The sequence below is a fragment of the Myodes glareolus genome, chromosome 14 (genome assembly GCF_982192425.1).
Source record: "Myodes glareolus chromosome 14, mMyoGla1.1, whole genome shotgun sequence".
In the NCBI taxonomy this organism is placed as follows: domain Eukaryota; kingdom Metazoa; phylum Chordata; class Mammalia; order Rodentia; family Cricetidae; genus Myodes; species Myodes glareolus.
In genome coordinates, this window is record NC_142039.1 from 32,743,103 (window position 1) to 32,756,911 (window position 13,809).

Genomic DNA, 13,809 nt, shown 5'->3' on the forward strand with positions numbered 1-13,809 from the left:
GCATTTCAGTACTTTTTCACAAAGAAAATAATAGGCTTGTTTAGTCACCTTGAGGCTGCCCCTTCCCTCCCTCCCTCCCTCCCTCCCTCCCTCCCTCCCTCCCTCCCTCCCTCCCTCCCTCCCTCCCTCCCTCCCTCCCTCCCTTCTTCCCTACCTCTGTTTTAAATAGATTTCCCAGGCTGGCCTTGAACTCATAATTTTCTTGGTTCTGTATCCTGGGTACTGGGACTAGTCATTGTACTACTATGCCTGGCTTTCTATACAGCTTTATGTAATTCATAAATAATTGTCTGATTTATTATCCCACTCAGATTGTGTAAGAGTTTAAAGGCTTCTTAAGAATTCATAAAAATACTTAAAATGAAGAGTTTAATGCTATGAAGATGACAGTCAGGAACTAGTTCATGTTAACTTTGCTATAACTTCCTCTGACTTCCCTTTCTGAAGTCACCCTCTATATCTTTTTACATTGCATTCTCTTTTTTCATAATGTTAATCATTTACTGACATTAAATTGTATATTTTATTTGTTTTTGAGGTTTGCCTTCTTAGGTAGCATGTATCAAAAGGTGATTTGTCTTGATTTGTCTTCTTTACTGCTTTGATCATAGTTCCTACTATAGTGCCTGGCACAGGAAGGGAGCTGAGGACTTGTTAGTCAGATGGAAGGAAGTACATTCATCTACTAGAGGCTTATGCACATTGTTACAGTCTCTGCATTATTTGTGATTACTGTTGTTAATTAACTCCTAATTAATTGCCTGTAGGAGATTGACGGACAGAATTAGTCAGACTAGCATTTTCTAGCACCAAAGTCAGTTCTTTACCTAAAAGCTGGACCAAGAAAGCTGGGTCAAGGATCTGAACTTGGAAGCTTGAGTCAGCATCACAAAGTAACATGATATGCTTGGTCCAGTTCATTCTGTTAAAAGTGGCTGATAGACAGTGTGATTGAACTGTCATACCTTTGTCCTTTTCATTTAGAAGAGTGCTTGTTATGGGACACTTAAGTATTACTTACTTGTACATTAGACCATGTTTTGTGTTGAAAGTACTTAAGCTCCCCTCAACAATTGAATCACCATTTATATTTTAAATTTCTCAGAGTCTATCACTCCCTGTACTTTTAGAGTGCTTGATGTTTCCAAACTGTGGTTTGTACTGTTTTGATTCCTGTTTAGTCCAGATCCTCTCTATTTGCTGGAATCTTCTCTTAAGGCCACCAGAAATGCTTTCTGCTGTATAATATCTTCCATGGATGTTGCAAGGAGACAGCAGCTTGTTGTTTCCCGGCCACCCTACTAGCTTAGACCCGAAATAATCACATAGAAACTGTATTAACTAAGTCACTGCTTGGCCCATTAGTTCTAGCTTCTTTTTAGCTAACTCTTATATATTAATTTAACTCATTTCTATTAATCTGTATATCACCACGCGGTTGTGGCCTACCATCAAAGTTTCAGCACGTCTATCTCAGGCGGCAGCTCCATGGTGGCTCCTAACTCCGCCATTTTCCCCCAGTATTCAGCCTAGCTTTCCCTGCCTATCTAAGTTCTGCCTTGCTATAGGTCCACAGCAGTTTCTGTATTCATTAATGGTAATCACAGCACACAGAGGGGACTCCCACATCACAGGGGCTTTTTGCCCAAATTAGGTCAACTCATTCTTTTTTTGCATTTTCCTCAAATATTCTGGCTGTGTGATCTTTTTGCTACTTACTTCTCCTATATAAAATTTAAACTGCTTTAGGGGGATAGACACATTTTCTTGGTGAGTCCTCCTTTACCCAGCAGTGTTTTCTATACAAGAGTCTTCAGTGAATAATTATTGGATTGTATTTGAAGGAGAGTTTTTTTTCCCCTGGTCTTTGAGACAAGGTCTCTTCAATGCAGCACTTACTGACTTTGAACTTGCTAATTAGTCAAGGTTGACCTTGAAATTCTGATCTTCCTGCCTTGTCTCCTCAAAGCCTCCTCACCGTGCTAGAATTATAGGTATATGCCATCACTATTTCGCTTAGTTTTACAGGTTTCTTTTGTTGACCTTTTGAAGCTGTTCCCTTTGTAGCCCCGGAATGTATTGAACTGTGGCATGAACCTCTTACCTTTCTCCCAAGTGCTGGGATTACAGCCTTGTACCATCATACCCAGTTTTTGAAGGTTACATATAACCAGTCAGACTAATTTGGGCAAGTGACATCATGAAATTCCCTTTCTTCATTTATGAGTTTTATATGTAAATATTCACTTAGAACACTTATCTGGTTACTGCTAGTAAGTAAATATGGGATCTTAAAACCCCGACTTTTCCTGATGAAGACTTGGTGTAAAGAAATAACTAATATAATAGTTTTTCTCTTATCAGAAAAATTTAAGCCAGGTGATAGAGGCACACACAGTTAATCCCAGTACTTGGCACGTAGAAGCAGGTTGATCTCTGAGTTCAAGGCCAGCATGCTTTACAGAGTAAGTTCTAGGACAGCCACTACTCAAAGAAACCCTGTCTCGAAATAAAATAAGTTAAACTAAAAAGAAGAAAGGAGAATTTGAATCTGGATTCATAAGGAATGTATAAGCTGAAGTAGTTGAACAGGAGATATGCCTTCAAGGAGGGTGTTTTCTCTGTGTCTGTGCAGGTAGACATTTTGATTGATGTTTTGCTGAAGGGAAGTTAGAATAATAGGGGTGTAATGCATTAACTCCTTTCCATGTGCCAGTGCTGTGCTAAGGACACTGATGGAGCTGTGTGGACATTTACTAGAGGGGAAAATATATTAGTTAAGCAGTGAGAAATATTTTATAATGTTACTATATTAAGGCTTGATAAGGAGAGTACATAGAAGGGAATATAAGCTATATCTGTGTATTTCTTTTCCTTTATTTGGTTTCTCTTGCAGGGTGCTCAGTATCAAACTTAATTAAGTCTTTGTGCATGATTGACAAGTGCTCTGCCCTGTCACAGATACCTTTTCTAACACCCTACTATGTAACTTTAAGAAATCTTACCTTAAGTAGTCCCTCAGCCTTACTTCTGTCCTGACAGTTTTCCCAGGAGCCCATCGTTCCCCCGGCACTCAGATAACTATCTTCTAATAAAAAAGCATTCTATTGGTGGGAAAGGGAGGAATAAAAGCGTGTGTGTACGTACGTGTGTATGCGCTTGCTTATAATCTCGTGTACAATCTTGTGAAAGGAAAATAGACATCTCCTCAATACTGATCATCTAAGGGTCATTAATTTGGATAGCGTCCTTGAAGTGTTACCTTAGATTTTTAGATAAACTTTTCAGGAAATAAAGGCTGAAAAATGGATAAGAGAAGCCATGAAAAGTAATACATTCTGGTGAGATGTGTTATTAATATCAAGGAAGGAATACTTATTTTCATAACAGCAATTATATTCTGTGCTGTAGATTAAAAAGGAAAACAAGAAATTAAATATTGAAAGTTATTTTTAAACATTTTTGTTAGAAAAGATTTATTATAGAAAATATTTGACAAGTTACAATATATCTTCTTTGGAGCCTCCTTTCAAGCTACTGGTGCTTATCTTTCTTGGTGATTAATTTAGTTTCGGTTACTTGTTACATTTTTTTTTAATGGATTCTGATTTGCTAAGGGCAAGGAAAAAAAATTGAGCTATGGTTGGCCTTATCCTAGGAATGAACCCTTATAATTAGGAGTCTTCCTTCATATGTGTGTTTTGAGTAAGCTATTGGTTACTTTTTATTTTAATGATTTTTTTTTGGGTGTGTGTGGCCTTCTAATAGCTAATGAGTCTTCTATACAGGCAGCCAGGACTTTTTTCCACCCTCTTCTTCCTCTCTCCAAGTATGGTCTCATTCATCTTTATTCTAATATCTTTAAAGCTAGAATTTTCTTTCATTAAGAAAGATGTATCCTAGCCTTCTTTGAGTGAAAAAAATTAATTTTAAAACATGAGTATATTTCACTGGTTTGGTTTAAAATGAAAAAAAAACCACTTGCAAAGTAATAACTTTTGATGGGTTTGTGTTCTCACCCACAGACACTAGACCAGCTCCCACTCACCAACCCTGAGCATTTTGGCACTCCAGTCATAGGAAAGAAAACAAATAGAGGAAGAAGATCTAATCATATGTAAGTCAATTTTCATAACTGTTAGTGAATTTGAACTCATTTCTCTTTCTAGTATTGCTTTAATAGTTATGATTTTTAAATTGTAATTTGCAAAAAATGCTAATGAGATCTTCTAATGTCAGTTCTAATAGCGATTCAGACCCCTCATCATGGACTCCATGCATGCCCTCCAGCCTTAACAGCTGGGTTTGACTCCAGATCTTTCTTCATATATCTTGATGCTGCTCTCGGAGTGAAACTAGTCAGTTGTCCCCATCAGCTTGTTTGCTGGTTTTCATGCTTTTCACCACAGTGTTTTCTCCCTTCCCTATCATTGCTCTGCTTACTCTGTAGCTCTTACCTTTTTGTGCACCATTTTGTTGTCTCCTGCTTTTTACTTTGAAACCAGACATGATTTTTCTTTTATGAATCTCCTAAATTCTTTGCATTTATCAAATGTCTTCGATAAAAAATTTCATCTCCTACTATTTTTATAGTGGTGGTTTTCTTTATTAGTACCTATGAAACAAATATCTTAAAGAGTTGGAAACAACTTCTATGAAGCAAGAAACAGAAGTTGGAGTGAATGAAACAACAGAATATAATTTTTAAATTTATTTTCTCAGAAATTTTCTTTAAAAAAATTAATGATTTGGACTAAAAAATTGCAAAAATAAAAATGTATTCTGAAACAATATTGTTAAACAACTAAAAACAAATACTATGCTTTCAGTATATAAAGTCAGATATTAAATCTTGATTATTTCTGAACCTTTAAGATGGAAGGTGGGTAAGTACACTCATATTATTTAATTTCAACTTTACTCGTGAAGATAGATAGGTATCTGGAGAGATGACTCAGCAGTGAAGAACTATTGCTTCCCTTTCAGAGGACCAGAGTTTAGTTCTAGTACTCACATTGGGCAACTACTGTAACTCCAGCTCCAGGGGGATTCGATGACTTTTGGCTTCCATGGTTGTCTTCTCTTAACTACTGTACACACATGGATACTTAACACACACACACACACACACACGTACGTAAATAAACACATTAATAAAATTTGAGATTAAGGAAATCATTCTAAGACACAAGAAGGAGAACGGGGGCTTGAACTCACCCTTGTCCCATTGGCTTTTCTTGTTCAACTGAAAAATTTGGTTTTGCTTAGCTAGAGTACTTCAGTTACTTTCCAAATTAATTTTAAATGTAAATAAACTCTCGTTTGAGGAGTGAAATTAGAAGACTACTAATCGCTGCCTTGAAAAATATTTATTGCTACCCATTTTCCTATCTTACTGTAGTTTGATTTACACATTTATTCTCTGAATCTTCTAAAAAAAGTTTTCTTTAGTTGCTAGAAAATTTCTTTGTCTTGTTACTTTGCTGGTATGCTTGAGTTACAGCTTCTCTGTATAACATTTTAAAATTGGATATTTCAAACAGAGAAAAATAAACTGAAAATAAATGTTAGGTCTGATGCAGCGGCACATGCCCTTGGGAGACAGAGGCATGCTGATCTCTAAGTTCTAGATCAGCCCAGGCTACATAGTAACACTGTGCCTTAAAAAGAAAGAAGAAAGAAAAAGTATGGTGGTATTAATAAGAATGACTTTCATTGTGAATATTATTTGTAATTCTAATGTGCTGTCTTTGAATTTTGAGAGGATTATTACATTGCCACAAAATATTCATTGAAGCATGTGAATTGTGGAATGTTTTAATAGCTTTGAAAATTAATAAGTTAATGTTTTATCATTGATCATTAGTCTTCCCATAATTTTTTAGAGTACAGTCACGTTTTAATAACTAACTGGTGATACCAGAGTGGTGAGTGTCAAACATCAGATAATCTCGTTAGTGGTGATTCTAGTTTGCTAGCTAGCTCAGTGTGATCATAGAGCCTGATGGCCTGAGTTTGTATATCCTGCCGCTTGCTGGCTATGTGACTTTAGCAGGTTAATCTTCTCATGCCGTGGTTCAATTTTTATCTGTAAAATCAGGGTCATAGTATTAACTCTCTTAGAATTTTGAAAACTAAATTAATTTATATTATAAATTAATGTATGCATGTGTGCACATACACACACTGTTTATGTAGGAAGTACAGTTTGAGTTATTACCCATCCCAAATGCAGAAGTGTTTTAGATTTGGGCATTCAGGTTTGAGGCTATTTGGATAGACTTTACTGAGCATTCCAAGTGCAAAGCCTAGAATGCAAGGACTAAATAGAATTACCATTTACTTACGTGTAAACATATCAGATCAAATGTCAGTATGTAAAGGAAAGGAAACCCCCTCCCCATCCTGGATATCCTGGAACTCACAGAGATACACTGCCCTCTACCTGTGATTTAAGGTATGCATCACCATCACTCAGCTAAGAATATTTTTTTTAATTTTGAAAATTGCAGTAAAATTTCAGTATTTTTTCCATTTTACAGATCACCCAGAAATGAAAGAATAAATTCAAAATAGGTTTAATATGGAATATCACATAGATTTGTTCTATTAAGATGGCTAAAAGATCTATTAGAAAGTCTTTAATGTTAAAGAAAAAATAGTTCTACAATGAACATAAGAATGAATTTTGTAGGTACTGCTTCTTATTAACTAGCAAACTTATTAAATCAGTAGTTTTTCTCTTAAGAATCTCAGCATGCAATGAGATGGGCTTTGGGATTGTGTTAGACACGTGTGACATTTGAAAACTACTAGGGGGTTTTGAGATGAAGCCCACTTCTGTTTGTTACTGGTTTTACTGGCTGTTGCTCACCTCTCACTGTTGTGGTTGGTTGGTTTCACTGCTGAGGGTTCTGACAGTTCTTGCTTAGTGTTTTCTGCCTTAGTTTGTGAGCATCGTAAACAAATATCCAAGTTTGAAATTTTCATCTCTTTGCCTACATTTCCTCAGAGTTCATTCTCCTGTTTCTTATCTCTACAACAAATTTTTGGACCTAGATTTTAAGGGAGTTCTTGTGACCTTCATTTCCTTTTCAATTACTCTATTGAAAAATGTCTTCATTGTCGTTGTAACAATGGTCATTTCAAATATATTGTTAGCCAGGCATGATATGGCGGTCACCTGTAATCCTAGCTCTTGGGAGGCTGAAGCAGATAGATAGCAAAATTTGCAACCAACCTGGGATATATAATGAGACCTTGCTACAAACAACCAAAATAAGCAATGTCTTTTTGTACAAATGTAAGGTTATATTTCCCTAGGTTTCTCAGGGCTTCATTGTCCCAATATTGTAGAACTACCTTTGTTTTTCTTTCAGTAACTTTAAATCTACACACCAGCTAGTCTGCCACCATTTATTCTGAAATTAACTGTTTTGATACCTTCCCCTTAATTTAACACCTGCCTTTAGTTGATCTTAATTAAGTCCAAGATGACCAACTTCTACCTTGTTAATTATTTAGCAATAACTTAGTTGTTATTGTTCTTACTATGTAACTGAACTGATCTTTATCCTTACTATGTTCCTATTCTGGACAGAGGTTTATGTTTTATTCTGCCTAAAAAAATGCAATGTTTAGAATTATAGACTGTTTCCATACTTTTCTAGTTTTGCTGCTGTCTTTCTTTATAATAACCTGTTTAAAGTCTGTTTAACTGGTAGAATAAGAAGACTAGCTTCTGCTGTCACTTCCCATCAGAAGAGGAATAAAGCCTAACAAAATTTGCAGTGATTTTTTTTCCTAATAAAGGTTATTTATGAGTGTAAGTTTTACCCAATGACAGTGCTAACAGTAATCCGGAAAATGAATGTCTTAATTAAATATTTACAGGTCTGTGACTTTAGTTTGCATATTATAAACCTTTTACAAATTTATTAGTTACAGTTTTAAGTGTGTTCCCAAGATTGTACAACAGTTGCTAACTTTGCTGTTGTCTGATTTCAAAAGATATTTTTAGTATTTTATGTACCTTTTTTAAAAAATAAAGATTAGATATTTTCTCTTTCTTTCTTTCTTTCTTTCTTTCTTTCTTTCTTTCTTTCTTTCTTTCTTTCTTTCTTTCTTTCTTTCTTTTTTATAACTAAATGTGGAGGTTGGGATTGAATCCAGGGCTTTTGGATCTGCTAAGGCAAGTGGTCTATCTCTGATTCCTGTTAATAGTTTAATTTTTTTGGCAAAAATCAGAAAAAACGTATCTTTTATGATTGCTTTTGTTCATATACCCAGTGTTCTGACTTTAAGAATTTATGCATTACAATTTTTTACTAAAATTAATCTTTTTAAGGTCTACCACACATGAAGTATAAAATTGGTCCCGACTTGTTTGAAATTATAAAGAATTGTTGAAACTAGAATTGTATTTGAGCTATTAGTTGTTCGAAATCTTTTTTCTTTTAGTATTGTGGATTTTTTTTGTCACGATATTCAATATAAAGTATTTTTGTTTTCTTTGTCTTTTCCTCATTTTTTATAGAATTATATTCAACTTTTTTTTTAATGTCAAGTACCTGATTTCAGGTAATTCCTCTTTTGATAGTTAACATCTTCCTAATGTAGCCCAGTGCAGTTCCTGTGAGATATTTTACAGCAACACAAAAAAATTATGTGTGTATTTTGTGTATGCTGAACTGGGCTCATCTGTTAAGGACTGCCATGGTAGTATCTTAACTAGATTGTCTCCTTGCCTCTCACTGAGACTTCCAGTTAAAAAGAAAATCTGCCTTTTTGTTTTAGATTTTATTTTATTTTATGAGTATGGGTGTTTGGCCTATACGTGTGTGTGTGTGTGTGTGTGTGTGTGTGTGTGTATACACACGTATATATGTATGTATGTACACACACACACACACACACACACACACACTTTTGTGCACTATGTATATACATTGTCCCCAGAGGTGTTATCAGTTCCCATGGAACTGGAATGAGAGAGGCTTGTAAGTGTTGAGAATCTAACCTGTTCCTCTGGAAGCATGGCCAGTATTCTTAACCCCTGCCTTCTCCCTTTTTAAGTTTTCTCAGTATTGGGAATGCCAGAAGACTATCTTCTTGAACATTTGCAATTTGACCCTGGGATCTCCTATCTTGTAATATAATACTGAGAAGTGTACGTCTTCAACTTTTTTGAGGATTTTGGAACTGGTTGTTCTATTCTGGTTTTCAGCTTAATCTTTTTTCTTTTTTTTTTCTTTTTTTTTTTTTTTTGGGTCAAGTCTTGGTATGAAACTCAGGCTACCTTAAACTTCAGCTCTCCCTCCTTGTCTTCTTGATAGTTGGAACTATAGGTGTGCACTATTATGCCTATGTCTCCCTTTTCCCTTATTTTTTCAAAATAGTAAAGCTGTTTTTATGGGAATATGATGTACTGTTGTTTGAAGATAAGCTTGCTGTTACTGTTTGGAGATTTAGAGAATGATTTGAAATCTAAAAGAGTTAATTTTTAGCTTTTGGGGAATTTGGGAAGTTCTGAAATAGCCTTCTAACTATTAGTATATATCTTCATGGATGTAAATGAGAATGTCTTATTTTTCCCCCTCTCTCTAGACCAGAGGAGGAATCCTCCTCCTCATCGAGTGACGACGACGACGATGATAGGAAACAGACTGATGAGCTACTAGGCAAAGTTGTTTGTGTGGACTATGTTAGTTTGGATAAAAAGAAAGCACTATGGTTTCCTGCACTGGTGAGTATTTGAGTATGAAAGGTTTTACTTTTTTTTTTTTTTAAATATGTGTTTGGGGCAGCTGCAGAGATGGGTCTGCAGTTAAGAGCAGTAGCTCTTCTTCTCAGTACTGAGTTTAATCCTCAGAACACAGTGGTTCACGACCATCTATAGTGGGATCTAATGCTCTTTTTAGCATGCTGGCTCTGTATTCAGTTAGAGCTCTTATATACATAAGATACATAAAATTTATTCTTATTTTATGTGTATGAATATTTGCTTTTATGTATGCATATCTACCATTGAAGGCCAGAAGAGGGTGCTGGGTCCCTTGAAATCAGAATTAGAGCTTCCAGGTGGGCGTTGGCAATTGAACTTGGACCCTGTGCAGGAGCAGCAAGTTCTCTGAACCACTAAGCCACCTTACTGTTGAGGCATTCACTCCCCTCCATTTTTAAAACAAGGTTTCACGTAGTTCAGTTTGACCTCCAGTTGTCTGTGTACTTAGGTTGACTTTAAATTCTTGACCCTCCCACCTTTTAAGTGCTGTTGTTATCTGTGTATACTGCCCATGCCTAGGTAGAAACAATTTAGATTAAACACCACCACCAACACCCCCCCCACCCCCACCCCCCCACCCCCAGTTTCTCTGTGTAGCCGTGGCTGTCTTGGAGTTCACTTTGTAGGCCAGACTGGCCTTGAACTCAGAGATCTGCCTACCTCTACCTCCTGAGTGCTGGGATTAAAGGCAGATGCCACAACTACCCAGCCATTCCTGGCTTTATGTAATTGCTAGGAATCCTAATTTATGTCCTAATGCTTATATGACAAATACTTGACCCATCTCCCAGCCTGAGAATTTTTGAAATTCTTTCTTTCTTCCTTTTTTTAATAGTTAAATTTAAATCATTTTATGTGTCTGTGTTTCTGTGTGAATCTATACCATGAGTACAAAGTACCCATGAAGTTAGTTAACATTGGTTACAAGTGGATGTGAGCCACATGATATATGGGTATTAGGAGTGAAACTTTGGTCTGGAAGAGCATGAAATAATCTTAACTGAGGCACCTCTCCAGCCTGTCTTTTGTTACTTCTTGAGATAAGATTTTTTTTTTCCCTATGTATTTAGGCAGGTCTTGAACTAAAGAACTTCCTGCCTTAGCCTCCCACGTGCTGGAATCACTAGACTGAGTCACAATACCCGGTGAAAGTGTAGTTTTTACCCGTTTTTGGACAAGATAAGTAGCCTCATTTAATTAAAACTAAGAAATAAGTGATGTACATTCCCTTTTTAAAGTAAGGAAATCTTAAGTTTGGTGGTTTCATGGTCCTCCTTTACATTCTTTATTAAGTTCTTCTAATTAATTATAGTGTTGTGATTCAAAGTTTGTAAAATGTGACTGTTCTCTTTAGTTGGTACCAGGAAATAACATGTGATGAACATATGAATGTATGTGTATTTGCAAAATCTATTGCTCATGGAAAACTGAGGTTCATGGGCTACAAGTTTCAGAATCCTAATACATGTTTATTTTATTTTATTTTTTTTAAATTTTCAAAGAGGTCTTAGCCAAGACTGGCCTCAAACTTGATGTTGTAGTTGAGGGCAGCCTTGAACTCCTGATATTCCTGCCTCTGCCTCCTGAAGTGTTGCCACCACACTTGGCATGTTAACACCTTGGTTCCCAAATTTTCTGAACTTGACTGAGTACCAGACTTGTATATTTGTCAGTCACCTTGAAGCTTGAGTCCCAAAGTCCCCGTCCCCCCCCCGACTTTGTCTCCTTCAGTGGCTTTCCTTTTTATGCCATTTGCAAAAGACAAAAAACTCTCACCTTTCTGCTTTTGGCGTTTTCTTTCATTCCTTTAATTTTCTGTTGCTGTTACTTGACATGCAAGCCACTGCTCACCTAGGTAATTGCAGTAGTTGTAGCTTTCAGCCATTATCCCTATGTGGGCTGTTTTCTCCATTGGAAGACATTTTTAAAATATTACATCTATCTATCTATCTATCTATCTATCTATCTAATCTAATCTAATCTAATCTAATCTATCTGCCCACCTACCTACCTATCTGTCTAATCTAATATAATATAATCTATTTTTGGGGTGTGTTTATATGAGCACCTGCCTGTGGAGGTCAGAGGACAGTTTGTGAAAATTAGATCTCTCCTACAGTGCTAGTTCTGGGTAATTTAACCCAGATTGTCAGGCTTGACAGCAGGAGCTGTCTCACTAAGCCATCTCACTGGCCCAATAATTTATTATTTATTTTAATTTTTAAATTACACTTATTCCTTGGGAGATTTGCTATGGCCCTACCTACACTGTGCATGTGGAGGTCAGAAGGCAGCTTGTTGGAGTTAGTTTTCTTCTAATACTGTGTAGGTTCTCAGGATTGAACTCATGGACCGCCCTGGCCTGGAACTCAGAGACTTGCCTGCCTCTGTTCCTGGTGCTAGGATTAAAGATGTATGTCCCTTTGCCCAGATATACTTTTTTTTAAAATCTTTTTTTAAAATTTATTTATTTATTATGTATACAGTATTCTGTCAACATGTATCCCTGCAGGCCAGAATTGGGCACCAGATCTCATTACAGATGGTTGTGAGCCGCCATGTGGTTGCTGGGAATTGAACTCAGGACCTCTGGAAGAGCAGCCAGTGCTCTTAACCTCTGAGCCATCTCTCCAGCCCCAAGATATACTTTTGTGTTAGATCATTATATAAATTTTTAGTTTTTCTTGAAGGCTTAACATATGATATGGTAAATGAGACTCTGGGAACTCTGGACCCTTGTTCTCTCTTCAGCCACATAGTGTTGCCCTACCCCTTCAGAAACATTTAGGTAGCAGGCATGGAAATAACTGAAAATATACTTTCACTTTCTTTTAAAGGTGGTTTGTCCTGACTGTAGTGATGAGATTGCTGTGAAAAAAGACAATATTCTTGTTCGATCTTTCAAAGATGGCAAATTGTAAGTATTGGCCATGTGATTTTTAGAATATATCCCACATAATCATATCCCACATTAGTTTTTCAAATTAAGGTGGTGAATGATGTGAGGTTAGTTATTTCTTTTGACCTTAGGCCTTTAATTTTTGAAGAGGAATATTTCAAAGAGAATGGCTTTCACACTCTCTGGAAGTCTTACTGTGTCTTTCTTTACTCTTTAGGTCTGCTACTATAGACTCTTAGCAGTATTTTAATCGTCTATAACTGGTGGCTCATTTAGACAGATTTGATGTTTAACGGAGCTAATGATCTACTGATATACTGTTTTTTGGTGTTATTTATTTACTCATGATGAGAGGTGTGTTAATGTCATAGTGTACATGTAGAGGTTGAAAGACATCTTATAGGAGTTGTTTCTCTCATCTTTACATGGGTTATGGGGACTCAGTTGAGCTGTTAGGCTTGACACCAAGTATCTACCTACTGAGCTGTGTATCTACCACTGGGTCCTAAGGTTTATTCTTGATTATTTAATATTCCTTATTTCTAAATAAGATCTATTGCAGTATCTTTCAGTCTTTGTTTTGTGACCCCTTTGGGGGTCAAATGACCCTTTTGCAGGTATTGCCTAGGACCATCAGAAAATAAAATTGCAGTTGTGAAGTAGCAATAAAAACAATTTTAGGGTCGGGGGTCACAGCAACTTGAGGAACTATATTAAAGATCACAGCATTAGGAAGATTGAGAACCACTGATATATTGGCTAATGCATGTTCTACAATGATCTAAGAATTTTAACTGATTATTAAAAAATGCATTCTATATTGCAAGAAAGTAGTCTTTCTTGGAGGTTTTTTTGTTTTTTGTTTTTTTTTGAAAAAAAAACAAAATTCTAAATTTTAGAGTTCTAAATTTTTAGTTTTACTTTAAAGAATTAAATAGATAGAAAAACTGTGTTTCTCTTTTCCTCCCTTTTGTTCCCCAGCCTCTTCCCTCTCATGGGCTCAGCATCATGCCCTTTCAGCCTTCTAGTAGCTAGGACTACAGATTCATGCTACCATGCCCAGCTGAAGCCAAGTAGTTCTCTCCTGAGCCTTACTAGGTGTCAGTATCTTTAAGTAACCACTTGT

General features: G+C 36.2%; 1 protein-coding gene across 4 annotated transcripts in view; it reads left to right on the forward strand.

Moving 5' to 3' along the window:
- Nucleotides 1-13,809, forward strand: part of Arid4b (AT-rich interaction domain 4B) — a 118,175-nt gene that overhangs the window by 54,803 nt on the left and 49,563 nt on the right. For all 4 annotated transcript variants that reach the window (XM_048461249.3, XM_048461251.3, XM_048461252.3 and 1 more), the window contains exons 7-9: nucleotides 4,026-4,117; nucleotides 9,607-9,745; nucleotides 12,622-12,701. In XM_048461249.3, the coding sequence (XP_048317206.2) occupies nucleotides 4,026-4,117; nucleotides 9,607-9,745; nucleotides 12,622-12,701 (311 nt within the window). The remainder of the gene's footprint in view (nucleotides 1-4,025; nucleotides 4,118-9,606; nucleotides 9,746-12,621; nucleotides 12,702-13,809) is intronic.